The following is a 21612-nucleotide window of genomic DNA, read 5'->3' on the forward strand; positions in this document are numbered from 1 at the left end:
TTTAAAGTTTTTTAGTGAATTCAGGTGAAAATTCCATTTTTGTCAGATTAGCTCACACAACATTTGATTCAACAAGAGTGAGCTCTTCAAGACAGAACTGCATTTCATTAATCATTGCCACATGCATGTAATTATCATTCTTCCACTTTCTTCACTTGGCACCAGATTTTGCACTCTGATATGGCTGAATACAGTGATTAATTGTAGGAGATATCCCAACATGTCAGGATTCAAGCTTGTTTTTATCAGTACTATTTTTTCTGAAGCACTGAGATAGATGCAGATGTTGCTTCTTCTCGTAAGAACGTGATCTTCAGGCAGCAGTGTGAATGAGGACGAGCTGGAGCTTCCTGCATTTGTTTTGGTTTAGTGTGGCCATTTTAAAATCAACACGATTCAATGTAAACAAATAGACTTTAAAAAAGAAGAAGAAGAGCCAGCCAGAACATTTGGCCATTCGGGTTTTCTGGCAAGCTTGTTGTCTTTTCTCTCTGAGGTCCATGCTTTTATTCAGCTGCTGTAAATGTCAACAGCATTGCTTGGAGTGCAGCAGCACACACTGCACAGAGCACTGAGCGATCTCTGAGGAGGATCCTGTGCTGCTCTCTCTTCGGGCTTTATTTCCCTGGGGAAGTAAATAAATAAATAAATAAATAAAATTGGTGTCGCATTTATGAACAATATTAAATGTAGTGATGCAAAGACATCTGTGAGCACCTATAAAAGATCCTAAGAGAGTTTTGAATTGCCTCATTTTTGTTGTTGAATAACCAGAGCGATCCATTGTAGTCATTTGGAATGAGGATAGTTAATCATTAGACTCCTCATTAAGAAGGGCCACGGAGATGGTGCAGCTTACTGTCAATAGGACTTGATTTGGATTTTTAAGTGCCTGATCTCTAGAAGGAACAACTGTTCTTCCTTTAGGTTGTGTTCTTTAGGGAAAGTGTTGTCAAGTTCAGTCTTCAGAGAGGAGGAGCATGGAAGTCACGCACACACAAGCTGCACTGTGAACAGGGCTGCATATTGTTTTGATGAATAGCACAGGTGGAGTTTAGAAAGAACTGTCCTGTGTGCTCTGCACCTGGTCGTCAGCAGGCATGAAACTGTGTTACTCCCATGTCAGGATGGTGGCAAAGAAAAGATGTTTTCCTCTTTAGCTTCTTGAAGTGGCTAGAAAGGCTGCAAGGGGAGAGAGGGCTGTGTGCACTCTGTTCCTCTCCCAAAGTTCTGTTTGGGCATTTTGGGAAGGAAACATACTGGAATTCTTCTGGAGGAGGAGGCGGCTGCAATAAAAGACTGAAGAATGCAGTGGTGCGGGCCAAAGAGAGCTTGTCAGCCTGTGGGGAAGAGCTGCTGCCTGCTGCCTGTGTTCTGGCTGCATGGTGAAGCCAAGCATAGATATACAAAGTGCAAGGCTCACTGCAAGTTTCTGGTGAATGTGTTTTTCAGCAGGAGACACTGAGATTGACTGAGTCGGTCGCTTTGTGAGAAGTGACTTCTGGCTTTGGGAAATGATGTTTTTCATTCAACTACAGAGCATATGCAAAACAGTAACCTCTTGATTTGGCTGTGCTGCCACAATGCCTTCAGATGCGCCGCTGTGACATGGGCGGCTGCTCTGGCTCTGGAGAGGTGCAGCTTCGTGCCTGGAGCCATCTTGGACGTGAAAATGGGAGCACAAGGGCAGGAACTCCACTGTTCCCGTGCAACAGTTTGGCAACACCCAATATTTGAACTTTCTGGAATGTTTTCATTTCAGTGAAACCTCTTGTTTTTGCCCGGTTTTGGTGTGGGCCTTTTGTTGTTGTTGTTTTTATCACAAAGAAAATACACAATTTCTCTTTTTTTCCTCTCCTTTTTATTGTGGTCATTCAAACTTTTGTTGGGAAGACATTTTAGCCTAGCCTTCTTGAGGAAGTAGGTATGTAGTGCAACCTCTTCAGGAGATTAAAAAAACATTTTGGGGTGTGGAGTGTGTTTATTTAACAGTAATGATAGAAGCCTCCAGGAAGCTAAAGGCTGCTCAGCATTCAGTTAAAGCTGACTGGAGCTCACAGGTTCTCAGGGGGTAATGTGAGGACCTGGCTGGCAGCCTGATGAATTTCTGTCAGGAGGGCTGGATGCAGAAATAGGAAGCATGCAGTTTCCTATTTAGATTTGAGGTCAAGGTTTGAGTTTAGGTGTTTTCCCTAAATGTCTGCCCTGTTTCCGTCTAACTGTGGGGAGAGCTGACCGGAAAGTCCCTGTGGATAGCAGTGCAGCCACAGGTGGCAAAGGTGAGCTGCTTTCCCGGGATGGCCTCTGCAACCCTGTGCAGAGGTATGCCTGGGGGCCAGGAAGCGGCTTTCAGGACCTGTGATCTGCAGAGGAGGGAGTGGAGCTGCATCTCCATATAGTATTTTAAAGATTAAAATTTATTTTTGCTTCATTCTTCAGCCAAATCTCTCTTATTTATGGCAACAGTGCTAAAATGCGCCAGAGGAAAGAAACATAGCTTCCTGATATGGGTAGGCGAACATGATGCAGATAGACAGCCTGGTGGACTGGATGGTGCAGTGCTGGAGCAGAGCTGTTCCCCAGGTTGCCTTCTTCAGTCACAGCATGGCCCATTTAGTATTAATACGTTAGGATTCCTGGTGCTCCAGGAAGGTCTAATTTGGGAGGACAGGCAGGCCGGCACTTAGAGCCAAATCAGGGCCGATGTTGACTCCAGGATATGAGTCTGCTTGCTCACCCTGAGCACAGGCAGTGTGCTGCAGGCTGACACCAAGCCAAGCAAGTGTAGGAGCATAGTGGTAGTGTGCCTGAATCCAAAGCGTCTCTGCCAACCTACCCCTGCAGAACTGAGAACTTGGCATTTATGTAGACCAGTGGTGAATTTAGTTTTGCTTGTTCTTAACATCCATTGAGGGGTTCTGAGTGTTTGGGGTCCATAATGGGAATTCCATACACTTAGTAGACTCTTTTCCTGTATTTGACATACCCAAATACCCGCAGGATCATATCCCATGTTTCTAAGGCAAGGTTGGAGTAAGTAGAAATTGCCCTAATATATAACTGGATCCACAAAAAAAATGCTTCGAGTAAAGAAAGGTTGAAAACTTTGAATGCTTTTTTGTAATTCCTTTTGTCATTGTGAAGAATTAAGATGTTATTGCTGGTTTGAATGCAGAATGTCTCATTTCTAAGCAATACTTCATTTTAAAAAATTATTAATCTCAATAATATCAGTCTCCAGTAGCAAAAGGAGACTGTCACTTAGCAGAAATAGTTCTATCACAATGATAACTAAGGGTTTCTGCAGTTTTCTGTAGACATTTGCACTTCTGCACTAAAAATTATATTGATGGGTTACTAGTTGTTTTCTGCTTGGTAATCAGATGTAGGGGCACACAAAAGGGATGCATGTTACCCTCCTCCCCACCGTGTTTTCTATAGTTGGTTTTATTTGAGGTGTTTATCTTTAGGGACGAAGGGAAATCAGAAAGAGCATTAATGAAATTGAGTATGGTCTTTCAAAACTCAGCCAAACGTCTAATGAATAGGATTCTCTGGGTCAAAGCCAAGATCTTTGTATAATTCTGCATGGGTAAAAGCTTTGCATTTGTGTATCTGATTGTGCACTGGCGTCTCAGAGAGAAAAGAAACCTTAAATATATGAGCAGGGATCATCTGGTTATTTATGACATGGTAACAGTCTGTATAAAGATATGATCCGACACATATGTCAAAGTAATTCCTGTTGACTGACTTCAGGGAAAATGCATTGTAAATCTAGCTCCTCGGTGTGTTTGGGATTCTGATACAAAGGTAGCTGCTCTGGAGGCTTTTCCATGGCTGTCAAACTGTTTAGTTTGCAGTCAGGCTCATTTTCTCTGGTTTTAACTCACTTAAGAAGAGTCTTCTTTGGAAAAGCAAAACCCAACACCCCTCCTTTCCCTTTCCTTTCCCAGAAGAATTCTCTGTATGTGGGAAATACCATATGAATGGCTTGAATTATCAGGATGCATCCGGAAACAGCATTTGTAGTTTCTTGATTCTTTTTCTTCTAATAAAGTTCATTTGACCACAAAGTACGTCATTGCTGAAACTGAATTTTTGTAAGAGGTTTCAACGTTACCAACTTTCCTACCACCAAATACTGAAACCGCTATTTTTGAAGTACTTTTTAAAAGGTTACGTCGGGTATTTTTTTAAATCCACACCTATCAAAATTTCTTGCTTTAGTGTTATCACAGTCATAGCAGTGATATGAATGTATTTTAAATAGTCGGGGATGAAAATGGTCTTGCGTTTTGCAAGGTATTTCTTTTTTGTTCTTCATGTAATGGTGATGACTGTGCAGAAAGAGGCATGGTGATTTATTAATTATTCATTATCAAGTATGTCAAGTGATATTTAAAAGCTGCCACCCATCCATCTTCCTGAGGTGCTTTCTCTGCCTGCTTTTCATGCCTGTAAGCATATCTTTTGCTACCTGTGGTTGCCTTTCCACTTGCAAAAAGGGTGGGCCTGTCTGTAGCTGAAGGCAGTGCCACCTTGATATGCCACCCCCTGTAGGTATGAGGGATTGAGAGGCAGGGGCACCAAACAACTTTCCAGAGGGAAACATCACATGGGTGACAGAGCTGGTTGGATGCAGCTGGCATTGCCTTCCCTCAGAGCCCTAACAGTAGATGAAATTTCCCTAGTTGAGACTCTGAGATTTTCAATATTTTCTTTGTATTCTCCAAGCTATAACAATACAGACTAGATGGCTTGAGGAAAGTGTCTCCCAGCTTACCAAGGTGTGATGTCTTATGGAAAAAAAAAAAAAAAAAACAGCATCTGAGCCACTGAGGAAATCTAGCAGTCCAGGAGAATTAAAGGCTTAAATAGGGTTCAAAAGACCTCCATTTCTGTAAATATGCAGAGGCATCTGTTACAGTCAGAAGTGACCTCCTGGTTGAAATGAGCAGCAGGGAAGACTTGTAGCTGATGAGCACTGCACGCAGTAGCAGGTGTTAATTCGGGCAACGGGAATCGGCAAAGAGGTTCCCAATGAACAAAGACCTTTCTGCTTGCCAAGAAGAGACATACGGGAAATTGAAACAAAAAGCACCCGCCTGTGGTGTTTCATTTATAATTTGCAGCCAAGTGTGTTGTGTGCATTTCTATGTCCAGATCTTTACATCACTCAGTATAGGGCTGATGTGCCTGACAAAGCTGCAAAGGTTATGTCTGAGAGGCACTTACAGCTTTGGAAACCAAACTTCTTAAAGCAGATTTCCAAGCAGAAATGAATCCACATTTAATGGAAAATGTTCAAAACAAATATATTTATTATCGCAGCGCATGCCCAAAGTAGTAGTGTAAAACTGTCATCCTAAAGGTTAGGATTGCTTAAGTGAATAACTGAAGTTTAATTATTGCTCACTAGTAATCAGCAGAGACAATATAACATTATAACTTTTTATAATGCCAGGATATTTGTAGTCCATGTTGGCACAACGTATATATTGCATTCTTCTTCCTTGCCTCTCTCTCACATGCACACCCCTGTAATAAAATTTGTAATTTCATCTTAAATTTAGGTTGGTTCTGTTTTATGGGAACTTTATTTATGTCCTCTGCATAACTTAGTTTTCGTAAGGAAAGAACTTCTCTATTAAGGGGGTGAACTACTGGACAGAAACCTAGATGACAAATGTGGGGCTGGAAGGAGTTATGATTTGGTTTATGTGAGTAATTGCTAGCAATCCTGAAAAGGCAATACCCTTACAGTAACAAAGAGTGCCCAGAGAACCAGTAATAAAGCCACTGATGTAACAGAGTTAACATTTGCAAAGGCTTTCAAGATTTAAAATGCTCCCTTGGATTCTTGTATATATTAAGGACTGCTCTTTAATTGTAATAAAAAGCATCGTACATCCTGAGTACTTGATTCGCAGTATTTAATGTGTGCCTCCCATGGGGATATAACAGCTCTAATGATGAGATCTTTAAATACCTTAACAAATCTCACATCTGTTTTGATAACAACCTTAATAATCAATCAAAATAAAACAAAACCTGTTACTTTCTTTCCTGTTGAACAGAGCGTGGATCACACTTCTCATAAACCTCATCATATTGAGGTTGGGCTAAGATGAGCATAACCAGTGACGAAGTGAATTTCTTGGTGTATCGCTATCTCCAGGAATCAGGTAAGTTTTCTGTATTTCATCACAACTCCAAGTCATAGATGAAATGGGAAAATTTTCTTTGTATGTGGTGCTGTTTTAGGAATGCTGTGTTAAGTGTTTCAGTTGAACTAAATATTTCTTGCACAAACCTGTATTTCTTTGGAACCGTGGTCCAAAGCATAAAAAAAATGCAGACATACACAAGTACAAATTAAATGTTTAAGTTAGGCAAAACAAGGAAATAAATAACATTGTGTTAACAAATGTTTCTGTAGAGTAGTATCATCAGAGCCAACATCATTTTTGGCAGCAGCAGCACAAAGCACATTGATTTTGTATCATTTTTCTTAGCCATTTGAAATTGTTCTGTCAGATGCTTATTAAATAAACAGGGACTGTATAAATCAGTTTTACATTGGTGGAATGTTGATCTCATAAATGGAAAACTGGACGCAAATATCTAATGACTTAGAATTTCATTACAGTAATTATATATGTAAAGTAAGCTTTGCAGATGACATCTCTTTTCCTTGTGAGCATGGCTCTGTCTTAGCACCATTTCCTTGTGGTACTGCAAAGTGCCCATGGTACTCTGTCTTCATTGTAGGGAAGGGAAAAAGAAATGACTTTTAAGAAAGCCTTTTGGAAGGAAAGGTGAATCTTTCCTCAGGAAGAAAAAAATGAAATGAAACTTTAATATTTAATGTCTATTTTGTTTTCATAGTCTTGTGTCCACTCTTTGGAAGGAGTCACAATTCTATTCAGAAATAGGAATACTCTTTTAAAGTGGAGATGATAGGGGAGGTGAAAAACACTAACAAAGGATGTAGACATAAACCCAATTAATGTAGGATTGGCCATGTGCTCTGGATTGGTTATAGAATTGACTGAAATGTTGTCTGAATATTGAACTGAAAGGTTGTTGTTTCAAGTGCTAAGAAAAACAAACACTTGTGAGAAAAATACAAAAACTGCATTTCCTCGTATCAGAAGATATAAAGCCAACTTTGGAATAAGCCCACCAGACTTTGGACATGTCTTCGATAAATGGCCAAAATCTCAGCAAGAAAAGGATACTGGCTCAGCCTGCTTCTCTTGGTCATTAAAACTAGAGTTCATTAGACAAGGTGTTTTGACTTGTTTTTCTCTTCCAAAGATATTTCAATCCTGGTAACCCAACTTCCCACACAAGGGATTTCCCCTGAAATTGAAAAAATGATTAATAATACTTTTTCAGAATTTGGTCTTTAGAAGATTGCTTTGAGATAACAGAGTTGGCCTGTGTTGGCAGCTGTTTTCTTACATTGTGTTCTTCTCTCTAACACCACAGCTTATAAAAAAAAAGCTGTAGCATGCATTTAGATGAAGGAAAGATAGGGACTAGCAAAACTGAAATTTCACCCAGAAGTTGTTTATTTTTAAAAATAACCTAGTGGTACTTCACTGGAAAATGCATTTAAGCATTGAAGTGTCACACAGACAGACATAGGCAGAGCCTAAAGAATCCTAAAATTGTTCTACGTTGTTATATTTGTATTATAGGAGATTTTACATACCAGCACATTAATACAGTAACTTTTCCTTTTGATGGGTCGGTAGATGGGTTACTACTGTGTAATGATTGAGAATAAGGCTTTAAAAAGTCATTCAAGAGTGGTGATGTCAGCCAAATGTCAGGAAGTTATTTCAGGTGACACCTCTCCCACAAGTGAACAGTAACTTTTGCCATTTTAGGTAGAATTTTACATACAAATCTTCAGTTTAATTGCAATTTTTACTGCTCTTTATTTCTTATGTACAGGGACAAATGCTTTTTCTTACTTAACTCATTCAAACTAAAGACACGCAGACATGGTCCAAACCCAGACCCACTTCCCCGTTGCTTGTGGCTGGGGGTACGTGAGGAGTCGGGTGCAGCCGCTGCCTCCCCTTCCCCTCCTCTTTATCTAGTGAGGGTGTATCAAGCTGTAGCCCAATATGTAATATGAATTTAAACATTCATAAATTCAGGCATTCATAAAAATGTCACAGAAACATTGTATTTGCATTGTTTTTATTGTTTTTAATCCATATAAAATAATAAAAATTAAGGTTAAGTACGTGAAGAAATATTCAAATATGCTTCAAATTGAACATATTGAAATATAAAAGAATAGAAATTAAGGTTAAGTGCATGAAGAAATATTCAAATATGCTTCAAATTGAGCATATTGAAGTCTAGATGCTAGGTATAGCTTTAATAGATATGCCTTACTGTTTGCAGGTAATTCTGTTTTATAGCAATGTCTTGCTATGTCTAATGTCTAATTCTGTCTTATAGCAAATAAGAGCTATAAGCAATGATCAATCCACTGATGTATTGGCAGATCTTCTTGCACTCATTTTAAATCTTTCACACTCTTGTGGTTTTTCAGAGCAGACTTTTATATCTTTATTTTCAGAAGAGTAACAAAAGAGGAATTATTCTGCAGCATCTTGTCTTTCCACCTGGTGAAATATGTAGGTCACTCTGAAATTAATGCCTCCCGTGTATCTCCATGGAAGCTAGAACAGCTAAAAAGAGCACAGTAACACTATTTGATAAAGCAAATTCTCAGATATGAAACATTATTTTTCAGTATAGCTATTAGCTATGCATTTTGGACAGCAGTGAACAAGAACCTGCGTACCATGCTTATAAAAACCTACACCAGTGGAGGTGACCAACTGTTTCACAGCTGCTATGGTATTGTGGTTCCTAGGAAAATGTTGCCCACGCAGTCCATCTTTCATTGGACCAAACAGATGAAAATTGTAAGTGCCAAATCCGGACTGTAGGGTAGGTGTGGAAGTAGGTGTGGAAGTCCAGCCAACACTGGTTCTTTGCGATCCTCAAAATGGTATTGTAGGAGAAGGTTGTCGTCTTCCCTGGCCTGACTGTGGAAGTTCAAGCCTTCTGTTTGGTCAGTATCATGATGTAGCAACTAGACTTGATTGAGCTCCGGGAAATTCAGAAGAATCACCCCATTCCTATCTCAGAAGACAGTGCACATCACTCTACCTGCTGAGGGCTGTATCTTGAACTTTTTCTTCAGTGGGGAATTCACATGTTGCCACTTCACAGACTGCCCTTTTGACTCTGGTTTGTAGTGGTGATACCACGTTTAGTTACCAGTAATGATAGAATCTGGGAAACTGTCACTCTCAGCCTCGTGTTGGTTCAGTAAGTCCTGAGAAACTTGTATACGGTGTTCTTTCTGTTCCTATGTGAGCATTCATGGCTGCTACCTGATACAAACTTTGCAAAACTCAAACATTGCCACATTGCCATTGTCTCCAGTATATTGAAGCCGATATTCAAGTCCTTATCAGTTCCCTGGTCATAATCCACAAATTTGCATGACTGTCTGTATTGTGGCTTGTCTTTAACATCACCATTGTCACTGCCCACCACCTCACCATGCTGACATCCACTGTTCAGTCTCCATAAATGTTCAGCAAGTGTGAATGATTGGCAACAGGTGCCATTCTTTCTGCATGGACACACCTCAGCTTCATGTGCACTTCTGTCAGACACCATTTTGTCAGGCTGCTCCTCTGCTGCCGTCTGTTGTGCAACAACAAAATGTATTACATTTTGTAATACATATTGGCAGGAAGGTTCAACCTCTACTGCCATACCACCAACGTCCAATGTTGTGGGCCAATGTATCAAAATAAAAGGCATTACTTTTGGAGCAGCAGATAAAGGATATTCTGAATCAATAATTTTCAGAAGTAATAAGAATCTATAGGGCTAGTATTTAAATACAATTTAAGTTCAAATCCCTGTAGTTAAAGCAGTTTGCCAAAAACAAGGTTATTAGATTATGTTTACATTAGCTGAATTTCAAGCCTCAAAAAGTTATATTAAGCATAGCCATAAAAGTAGCTTACAGGACCATAAAAATGTTCCGTTTTCCTTTTTTTGTTATCTGTTCTTTAATCTCAGCCTGTAAAATTTTTAGGCTTTCTCACAAGATATGGACAGACAGTGGGAAAAGAGAGAAATAACAAAAAGAAATACATATATGGCAGAAAAACAGTGTAAAAAGCAAACTATACCCATAATATTTCAAGTATTTTGCAGCTAGAAGGCACAGAAGCACTTGAGATTATTTGAAACGTTATCATTGCAAGAATACGGATGGGTGCTTTCATACTTCATTATGAAAATGCTTTCAGGTCATTCTGATAGAAATTCATCATATCTCAAATTGTAGTTAGAAGTGAAACTCGGTAATTATATTTTCCTTATTAATTCTCTGTCAGACTACAAAACTTGCACAAGAGAGTATTAAGAGCGTTGAACTGTCTAAGCCATTATTGTTGCTCTTTAACAAATCTTGGCGTACTAAGAGGAGTTCCAGTGAACTGGAAAGAACAAATGTTGTGCCAGAATTTTTAAAGGTTAAACAAGATGATCCAGGTAACTGTAGGTCAAGTAAAATCATTGGAAGGCTGAAACTAAACACCTCCAACAAAAAAATAAAAGAGATGACAGCATACATAATACCAGCCAGCAAGTCTGTGTGAATAACAGATCTTAACAAACAAAGTAGGTACTAGTTTTTCCAAGATCACAGAATGCAATGACAAAGGTAATTGCACTGACAATAATATGCTTAGACTGCTTTATAGCACTTTTGTATTTTTGTTGACACACTGTGTTTATAAATAAAACAAAATAACAATGTGTAAAACCAATGTAATCCAAGGTTATCAAGTGGATTGAAAACTGACTAACAGAACATCTTGAAAAGCGATTGGAGGTGGGGAATATTTATCAAAGGTTGCTTCTAGTGCAAATTCACAGGAATCTGTTCTTGGCATGACACTACTCAATAGCTTTATTAGTGACCTGGAAGGAAATATAAAATGATCCTTGAGTGCATTTGCAGCTGACACTGTAGGAGTTACAGTTGACTGATCATGGGGTTTAAAAGAGAAAAACACAGCCAGAGAGACTCTATACTTCGAGTCCCCTGCTGCTGGAGAAGCAGAGCTGGAGAAGATGGTTGCTCTACTGACAGTGGAGTCACATCCCTTCAGTACAAGATAGGACTTGGACCAGTTAAGGCTGCAATTGCACAGCTGTATTAAAATAAATAAATAAATGCCTTTTCACAGAAGTGTCTCTTTCAGGTCTTGTCTATGCCAAGAAAAAGAAGCAGTACCTCAGGTGTATTTTTCATTTAAGGTCTCTCTATTGATAGCATCTATCACTGACATGGCAGAGTGTTTTCACTTGTGTGGCAGGTAAATGAATGCACCTCTTCTTGAGCTATAAAGAAGTCAAGTGGCTAGTTTCTGTTTCAGATTGTTAGTTCTTATCCAAAAACCAGATCCTGCAATGTTCGGCTTAGTTCTTAATGTGCACTTCTCTGGAGCACAATTTGAAGCAGCCAAATTCTGCAAAGTGCCAAGTACTTCCAGAAGTCAAACTTCTAATAATTGAATTCTATTTATTTGAAGGTGTCTTGATTCAGAGACCACCTCCAGGTGAAAATGTTGGCCTCAGTTACTGAAGTCAAGCTTAGGTGATGTCTGCACTGTAAGCATTCTACCAGCATGGAAGTAAAAGCACACAAAATGTTCCTATGGTGGATATATTTATACCAACAAAACAGGTGTGTTGGCAAAAGCAAAACAAGCTATACCAAAGGCACTGTTCTGCCATCCAAATTATGTAGGTTCAGGTTTGCACCTCTTCAAACTCCTGAGAAGCATACTTTTGCCAGCAGCCATCCTTACCACTGATACAGTCCTGTGGATTGTTTTCAGAATGAAGGACTGCGATTCTACAAAACCATACCGAATTTAGAATACAGAGATTTTTCATTCTGCCTTGTCTGCCCGAAACAGAAGCAGGTAGTTATCTGTCTTTCAGAATGAAGGGCAGTAACCAATATGCAGTAACAACCTCAGAGAGGACTGAAGAGAGGGAAGTGGCTAAACAAAGACACATTGAATCATGATGTACCTTTTAATCCAAACTATGCTGCCATCTGTTGTGAGTGACAAATCCTATCATAGATTCAAATGCTACAATTAATTACCTTCCCTACCCAGTCCAATCTGCCAATTCATTATTAAAGCTTTTCAAATTTAGTATTTTGATGGATTGATTGGTTGTTTGAACTGTGTTCTTTTTGTACCACTTACATGTATCTTGCACCATCAAATCATATCAGCTCTCCATCTGTCTGAGGCTTCTACTGCTCTCCTACAGGACATTTATTGTGGTGGATGTCTGGCAATGCCTTGTTAGAGTTAAGATCGCATAAGTTCCCATTTTCACTCATACTTTCACTGTTGAATTTGAATTTTTCCATGTTTTATGACATACACTTGATAAACTTTTCTCGATGTACAATCAGTACCATGTGCAAGATAATAAAAATGCTTTCTGGATACTTGCACTAGAAACATGTCAGTAAATTTTTAGCAGCTGACTTGGGCCAATTTATCATTATACTTCAGCATTGTAATTTGTTTTCTTCCCAGCCATATGAATTAAGCTAGTAATGTAGTTGTTTTCCCCTGTAGATTCAGGATGACAGCATTGCATTGGTGTTGATTGATTGGTTGATGTTTGACAGATTTTTCTAGAAGATAAGATTTTCTCCTAGGTTTTCAGCATAGGCTCAAAGGGCACATAGAACATGATGTGTTTCTGTGAATCACAGCACAAATTTCTTTTAGAGTTAAAAACGCTCAAGCAAAGGCCCTTCCTGTTAGCCACATCCAATGCAACTTACTCTCATTCTGTCTTCTGGAATTATAAGTGACATGGATATTCTGAAGCTTCTGGGATTTCAGCATTGTGGCCTTGTCCAGTCACATACTAACAGTTGGAATAGTGCTACCTTATATTTTTTTCCAATGCCATTTACAATTCCTTGAAAAGAAACCAACAAAATCTGAAAGAAAATACATCTTTCTATACTCATTCTGTCCTTAAACAAAGAAATTTCATACGAATTGTGAACAAAATATCACAGTTTGCAAAAAGTGCATTCTCAGAACAGAAATGGAATGTTCTGTTCTTTCAAATTTGTGCTTTATGCAGCAATTTTTACTGTACATGCGTATGATTTTTTTCTCTGAAGTCCATATTTCTTCTGTGTGAGGTATATTTTAAATAATTGTTATAGCACAGAGTTCCTGAGTCACAGATGTGAAAAGCGTATGAAAATGATTCAGCTTAAGCATAGCATAAAATATTGGCCTATATAGGTCAGGTAAATTTGCTTCAAAACTAACTGCTTTCTTTGCATAGGAAGGCTGCTGCTGGGTAGAAGAGAAATATATAGTGCATAGGTTTTGCTTAAATTATTAAAATATATTCTTAGAAGAATAATTCAGGAGAAGAAAGAGGCACTTGGTCAATAAAGGCACTTGGCTAATGTGTTAATAAAAAAATATGGTGTGAATATAGTGTCTGTGAATAATGATTTTTCCTTATTTCTCTCCTCTCTTCTCTCCACTGGTTAGTTCAAAGGAGAGCTCAGGTTGCACAGTGTCCAGCACTTCACAGTATGAGAATAGTTAAGGTTGGGGAGGACCTTTGGAGGTCATCTAGTCCAACTGCCCTGCTCATATCATGGTCAGCGTGAGTTGGATTTTGAGTAACTGCAAGGATGGAATGGACTTCAGGAAATACTGCTTTTCTGAAAGAGTGGTCAGATGCTGAAATGGGCTGCCCAGGAAGGTGGAGGAGTCAACGACCCTGGAGGTGTTTAAGGGTCGTTTAGACATTGTGTTGAGGGATATGGGTTAGTGGAAACTATTGGTGATTGGTGGGCGGTTGGACTGGATGATCTTGTAGGTCTTTTCCAACCTTGGTGATTCTGTGGAGAGTCTGTAACATCCTTGAGCAGCCTGTTCCATTATTTGGTTGCCTTGACATTTGAAAAAAAAAAAAAAAAAAAAAAAAAAGCAGGAGAGGGGTAGGGATTAATGGCGTTTCATGTGTGTTTCGATTTGTGCCCTTTTCCTCTTGTCCTTTCACTGGGTACCACTGAAATCTCCATCATCTTTGTACCCCTCAGGAAGTTATGCACATGGATAAGAAGCCCCTGAGCTTACCTACTGTAGGCTGAACAGTCCCAGCTGCCTCATCCTTTCCTCATACATGGCATGCTCAACTCCACTGGTAATCTTTGTGGCGTTTTGCTGGACTTTTTCCAGTGTTTCTCCAGAAATGGAGCCAGCAGTCCATGTGTGTCACACCAGTGCTGAGGAGAGGACAGGGATCACCTCCGTCAACCTGCTGGCAACACTCTTCATAGCACTGCTCAGGGTGCTGTCAGCATTCTTTATTGCAAGGGTAATTTCTGGCTCAGGTTCAGCTAGCCCAGCCTCCTTCTCAAAGCTGAAAAACTTCAAAGGTCTCTTGAAGTACCTTACATAAAGGTACTGTTGAACACTATAGTCACTGGAATGCTTATGAAGCTGCGTATATAGCAGTGCGCTAGCGGTGAGGATGGAGACCTTTTGTTTGTGGAGGGAAAAGTATATCCTTGAAATGACATCCTGCCACCCAAAGATAAAATGCACATTTTAGTGCTGTTCCAGTAATTATCTGTGGTGTATTGCCACTGACTCTGGACCACGTGTATTCTGCCTGTGATGTGCAGTAGCTGTAGTTGGTAGGCAAAACTCAGCAGCTTTCCTGTGTATTTGCTTAGCTCCTATTTTCAGGGGTACTTTTTTGCTAGTACAGTTGGATGCTGGTCAGGTATAAATGATTAAAGAAAAGAATGCAATTTTTAAGGAGATACCTGAAAATTGGTGTTTGAATCTGGCCTTGAAGTTTTTGTGCCGTTATTTTCTTATTTGAAAATGAAATTAATTCTATGTACAGTAAAAAGGTTATAGTCCTAAAATATATTTAAATCCTCTGGAGAAAGAATTGTAGTAATGCAGTATTTAACAGTATTTTGCTATTATTTTAGGTACTACTTGTGAATTTATAGGCAGTTATAAATTGGTTGAATATATTCATATATCTAAATGCAGTATGAATGAGATTCTGACGGTATTTATTATTCAGGAACAAATGTGAAGGCTGACTGCAGGAATCTTTCACCTTTTCAGTGATACGATAGCAGGCTTTGAAGCAATACAAAATCCATTTTTAATTGTCTTGGTTTAGCACGGATCTGATTTGTGGGCATGCAGCTCTATTTAAGCTTATGATACAAATCCAATCAACTGGAAGTTGGTTATAGAGCCAGTGTTTGTGACCTTTCTTGAATTACTTGAGATACACAAAAGCCGCGGTGTTGTTGCAGGAGTGAAATATGTGTTACAGTAGATTTTGGATAGAAGTGCTTGAGAAAACTAACAAAACCAGTTTGGGTTTAAATAAAAGAATTAACATTCCTATCTAATGAGAAACTGTCTGTTTCCATACATTGCTTGTAATGTAACGTAATGTATATAACCTTCCCGTGCAAGATATGACTGTAGTAAAGAAAACTGTGCTTTCAAAAAGGTATGGAGATTTTCACTGAATTGCCACCATTTTTTTATTTCTCTCCTGCCTTCTGTATTTCTTTTAGATTAGGGAGGAAGTTACCGTATGATTTCACAAACAGCGAGACTGATTCTGAGTATGAAATAATACTTCATAGTTGGAGGATGAATAACTGCTGAAGAGACAAGTCCATTTTTTGAATAAGAACTCTGTTATGCAGTTTCTCACTCAGCAAGTAATCATTTATTCTCTTTGAAAACACTAAGTAGATTTTAAGAGAATCAGGGTCAGCATTATAAGACAACTAGCTTTATTAAGCTGCACCAAAAACATTATTTTTATAATTATCAGAGCTATAATCTTGCAAAAGATTAAGCTGCTAGGTTAAAGGTAAATACCTTTAAGTTTAAAGATAAACAAATGAGTTGCTAAGCTTACACTTCTGTATTGTACAGAACGTTCTGTTAACCCACATCCCACTGTGCACTTCTTTTCGTACAACAGTGAATACAGGCTAGCAGTATTTGACGCTCAGCTTCCCAAAATCCAAATTCCACGATGGAGAGGAAAAAATACTTCTACAGCTACAGAAGTTATTTGTTTTGCCATGGTTATATTTAAAGGAGAATGCAGTAAGCTGTATGATGGCCATTTTTATGTGTGTTTATGTGCACAAGCTTAAAATTCTGTGACCAGATATCTACATTACTTACACATACATAAATACTAATTTTGAATGTTTTATTTGATCAAGCAATCCCTTTGAAACTTCTTTCTCTGTCTCATTTACCCCTGTTGTGTAATAGTAGTCACATAAATGTCACATAAGAAAAGCAATACTTTGTGCAGAATTTTCTAAGTTCTGATGAAGGAAAAAAATACACTGAGCATCTTGTTTCTTTGCCTTCTGCAAAACCCTGCTTCTTTGGTATTTCCTTCTAGGTCTGTTGAGAGAACAGTTTAAAAACTTGGCTATTTTCATTTTTGTTTGGCCTGAAAGGTGCTGTGCAGTGCTGGATCTCAGACACTGAGCAAACACAGAAATTGGAAGTTATGCAAATAAACCTTTTGAAGTTTATTCCATAGCCCATGTTTTTGTTCTGATCATCTGATGTCCTGATTATTATAGCTTACATAATTACAGTATCACAGCAGTATAGGGATATTAAGAAAATTGGATACTGGGAGGAAGGAAAGTATCTTTAGATCAAGATGTCTTTGCTTAGTAAAACCAGCGATGTGTTACATGTAGTGCTTTTCCTGATTGTTGGCCATACCCAGTGAAAGAAGCTGTAATACAGTGCTGCAGTTTTGCAGTTATATATCACACCACTTCACATCTCTAGCCAGCACAGCTCCATTTGAACTCCATGTGTAGTGGCCATGAGCAGAAACCATTCCAGAGCTGAGGTTCCTGAGTGCCCACAGTGCATCAGCCGCAGTGTCCTTCCTGCTTGACACTGCTTGCAGGCGTATATTAAAACTGATTAAAAAAAAAGAACATACCTTACAGAAAAAAAATGAGAAGTGTGTATGACTGTGAAGGTCTCTTACGTGAAAGGGAGCCTTCCAATGTTGCACAGCATTTTGCATGTTTGATTGAGCGGGGTTGAAAATAAGAGAGCGGTAAGGTGCTGGAACAGGCTGCCCAGAGAGGCTGTGAATGCTCCATCCCTGGAGGTGTTCAAGACCAGGTTGGATGAGGCCCTGGGCAGCCTCTGGTCTAGTATTAGGTGTCTGGTGGTTGGTGGCCATGCTTGTGGCAGCGGAGTTGGAACTTGGTGATCCTTGGGATCCCTTCCAACCCAAGCCAATCTATGATAACAGCATCCCATTAATTTAGAAGGATTATTTGTTTTTTTCTCCTGCAGTTACTTCAAATCTTGCCCACAGTTGCATTAAAGTGTTAGGTCTGCATTGACATTTATTTGCAGTTGTCAGCCTATTTACACAGAGCAAGTGAAAAAGGAGGATTATTTCAGATCTTGTTTTCGAAAGATTTTTTTAAGTTCCTCTTTCCATTGCTCATGTTCTGTTTTCTGTCTGTATCGTATTTCTTTTTGTTAATTTGCAGCACTCAGAAAGACTTAAGCAGTGAGTGCCAAGTATTGCTCATGAAAAGATCATTTCCAAGTAGTATTAATCTTTTCCAGCATATTTTCCTGCATGAAAAGAAAAAAAAAAGAAAAAAGAAAAAAAAAAAACCCTGCCAAAAACATTCCTTAATAAAATAATTTTGGGTAGCAGACATTTACTTGGAATTCTTGGCAGAAGGTAAGCAGGTCAGATATCCAAGAAAAAAGGGTGTAACGTTTAATATTGGTGAATAATGGCTTCTACAAAACTTAGGGTAACCAGGCACATTATAATTTTAGCAGCTGACATAAGCTACGGTTAGGGATAATTTCTTTGTGAAGAACGTGTAATACAGGGCACATTTGCTAGGGCTCTAGAAATAATTTTAATCGCTCCGCAATCCTAATCTTGAAACAAATGTACAGGCCCTATTGTTCAGCTGATTTTTCTAAAAATATGTTTCAACTGCAGTTCTTATTTTAAATTGCTAATGTGTGTCCTTGCTAAGCCCTTTATGTAATTGCAAAGGTAAGTCTTCAAAAATAAGCAGACACTGCCAAAACTAGAGAGGCACTCTAGGATGTATTACTGAGAAAGCTCAGCTAGGAGAAAAATCTCAGGCTGCTGTGAATAATAAACAAGATGTGGTTCAGGCTTTTTACCCACCTATTTTTTAGCTGCTTGTAGGATGTTATCAGTGGCTCTAGGCACCAAATGTTGCTAACTGCAACAAAACATATTTCGGAGAAACCAATGTCCTTTCTGCAAAAACTATGCACAAGGGTTCTGCGAGCATATTTTTTATGTCTGTAGTGGCTTCACACAGATGGGCAGCTAAAGTCCACTGCAAGCACTCTCCCTCCCCATAAAGGAAGAGGGGGAGAAAATACGATGAAAGAGGGCTCATGGGTTAAGATAAGGACAGGAAGATTGCTCGCAAATTACTGTCACAGGCAAGACAGACTCAGCATAGGAAGATTAATTGTAACATATTGCCTGTTACTAACAGACTAGAGCAGTGGGAGCTAAGTGGGAACTAAACCACCTTCTCCCCATCCACCTTTCTCTCCCTCCTCCCCCCAAGCAGCACAGGGGAACAGGCAGTGGGGGTTGCGGTCAGTCCGTAGCCCTTCATCTCTTCCACTTCTCCATGGCCAGCTCTTAGCCCTCGCTTCACATGGGTCCCTTCTACAGCACTGTCCTTCCCAAACTGATCCCACATGGGCTTCCCACAGGCTGCCCCATCATGGCTCTGTACCACGGGGCCCACCCTTCAGGCACTGCCCCACACGGTTCCCACGGGGGGCAGCTCCCCCAGCCCTCCTGCCCCACCGCTGCCCCTCTCCACGGGCTGCACCTCCAGCCCAGGCCACTCCTGCAGGATACCCACAGGCCATGCCTCCTGCAGGTCACAGCTACCACTGCCCCCATGGGCTCCTCTGTGGCCGCACAGGGAGATCTGCTGTAGCCAAAGCTGTGCTCCCTTCCTTAAATCTGCTCTCGCAGATCACACCTGGCACCACTCATGGCACTGCTCTAGCAGCAGTGGGTCCCAGAGCAGTGAGTCACTGCTCTGATGTAGGGCACTGCCAGGCTCTGCTCACAGAGGTCACCCTGCAGCCTCCCTGCTTTCCAAATCTTGCCATGTAAGCCCAATACAATGTCTATATAATTACATTTAGACAGAAATGTAAGAAGCAAGGATGGGGATTCATGCTGTGTTTGTAATTCACACTCAGTGCATCCTAATAGAAAGGGAATTCCTGCATTGCAAAATGGCAGCTGCAGTCAAGTGCAGTAAAGAATATCATTGGGTTGTCTTGAACAATGGTCTAGAAATGGTTTAACTTGTTCCGGGGGCTCAGCTAGCATGTGCTGTGTCCAGGATCAAGAAAATAAAGTTATTCCAAGTTAAATTGTTTGCTTCCGTCTTTCAGCCAGCAGTTGACTTCTTACGTGAATTTTCATGGGCTCAGAGATATGTTTTCTTTGCTTCTCTATACTAACGAATTTAGACCTTCAAAAGCCTTAATTTAGCATTAGTTGTTTTCTTCATACATTGCTATTTGGAGGAAATGATTTTGTTAGTAGTTCTATTTCACTGTTCTTTGGTGGAATTTCTTTAAACTGCAGTGGTGTGGCTCTGATTTATTTCAGATCACCGCATTGCACCATTCTTCCTTTCTTGCCTTCCAGCTCAGATGGCATTCCCAAGACCCAGATGTCAAATTTTGGAAGATCTTTTTCCACTGTTTGCATCTGGTTTCTTTGGCAAACTCAGCAAGCATTGGAGTTATTTGGGTTTGGTGTCATGGCAAGGCTGCCAATGGGACTGTATGTGGACATCCTTTCCTTCTGTGTGCAATGTACTTTTAAGTCATTATGCTGTGGAATGCTTCTGCTTAATGTGTCTGAATCTCCCAGGAATTTTGCACTTATGCCCATTTATGGCGATAAAGCTGACTTTCTTTAACCCCATTCAGGGCCATCTTTCCTTCCCTGCAGCCTGTACAGCTGCAGTCAGCTCTTAGATGTGTTCCATCCTTGCATGTATTTTACATCAGCCGAAGTATCAGCAATAATGCCAGTCACGGTAATACCTTAAGAAAACAAGCACTCGTGCCATCAGAAGAATGAGATTGCTAGTGAATCACATTATAGCAGTTGCAAAAACACAAGTTACCAAGACGTTTTAATCATTGGTACAACCTTCCTTGTTTTTGTACCCTGTACCTGCCAAATACTTTATAAGAAAACAGCGTGTTGTATTAAGATAAGAATTGGAAGACATAGTATTTGGAAATTCCATAAAGAAGACAACACAGTATTAGAGAAATCAATGAAATAAAATGTGTTGATTATTTAACAGTGCACCTGGAGGTAGTTAAATTATTATGGAAAAAAGAGTTGACATCTATCTCTTAAAGTAGTAACAGCACTAATTTAGTAACTTCAGGAAAATGAACATGGAGTCACTACGTTTTGAAAACCTGTCTGGACTGCCTGAATAAAGGAAATAGGAAAAGTCATTAAAGGAAATGGCACAGACCTCCATGTGATATCTCAAAATTTTCCTGGACTGAAAACCACACTGGGCATGAGTTATTCAAAGATCTGTAAGAATGGGTCATAACTTGTACTCGGTTCCTCCTAGAGATGTCTGACATGTGCGTCAGAGACAGTTTGATGTTGGTAATTATTTCTTCTCTGTTTCATTCTGTGGTGACAAATGTTTCACATATATGAAGAATCACATAGTATGAATAATTAAATTGAATAATTTGCAACCAACTTAGAGACAAAATGTGTTTTTAAAAAAATTGAACAGTATGTTAAGCAAACTTGCTAGGTTTAAAAAAAAAATGTAGTTCATAAGCAGGAGACTTGTATGGCACTCGGCAGACAGATTAACTGTCGGTAGTCATTCCTCAGTTACTGGCTAAGACAGAAATATGTCAAAAGACGTTGCTTCCACAGACCCTTCTTTGTCAGTCTGCTCACCTGCACAAATGCAGCAGTAGGTGCCATAGCTATTGCACTTTAAGTTTAAACACGACTGCTCTTTACAGCGATAAAGGAATCTGAAAATGAAGGGAGCACTTAGGGAATGTCAGTCAGATGGATCGATGATTGCTAGATCAAGTAGCACAGGGAATACTCAGCAGCACCCCATTTGTGTGCTTAAAAGGAGTGCTTAACTCAGACCAGGTGAGGCACGTCTCTAGAGGACACAGGGCTTTCTTAAGGCTGCGTGGCAGCCCAGTTATCTCTGTTTCCTATGCCTGCATTTTCTAGGCATTGCTGCTGTGAGCCAAGCATATTGCAAACAACTAAAGTTACATAGCCTGCAGATCAATCAGCATGCAA

The 21612-nt window shown here is 39.6% G+C and overlaps 1 protein-coding gene across 3 annotated transcripts in view; it reads left to right on the plus strand.

The window, feature by feature from the left end:
* The window catches only part of TBL1X (transducin beta like 1 X-linked), a 202879-nt gene that overhangs the window by 140385 nt on the left and 40882 nt on the right, over positions 1–21612 (plus strand). For all 3 annotated transcript variants that reach the window (XM_042866869.1, XM_042866871.1, XM_042866870.1), the window contains one exon: positions 6081–6188. In XM_042866869.1, coding sequence (XP_042722803.1) covers positions 6131–6188 — 58 coding nt within the window. In that variant the 5' untranslated portion in view covers positions 6081–6130. The remainder of the gene's footprint in view (positions 1–6080; positions 6189–21612) is intronic.

Source organism: Lagopus leucura, unplaced genomic scaffold (genome assembly GCF_019238085.1).
Source record: "Lagopus leucura isolate 7727_CA_CO unplaced genomic scaffold, USGS_WTPT01 Super-Scaffold_100001, whole genome shotgun sequence".
Classification (NCBI taxonomy): domain Eukaryota; kingdom Metazoa; phylum Chordata; class Aves; order Galliformes; family Phasianidae; genus Lagopus; species Lagopus leucura.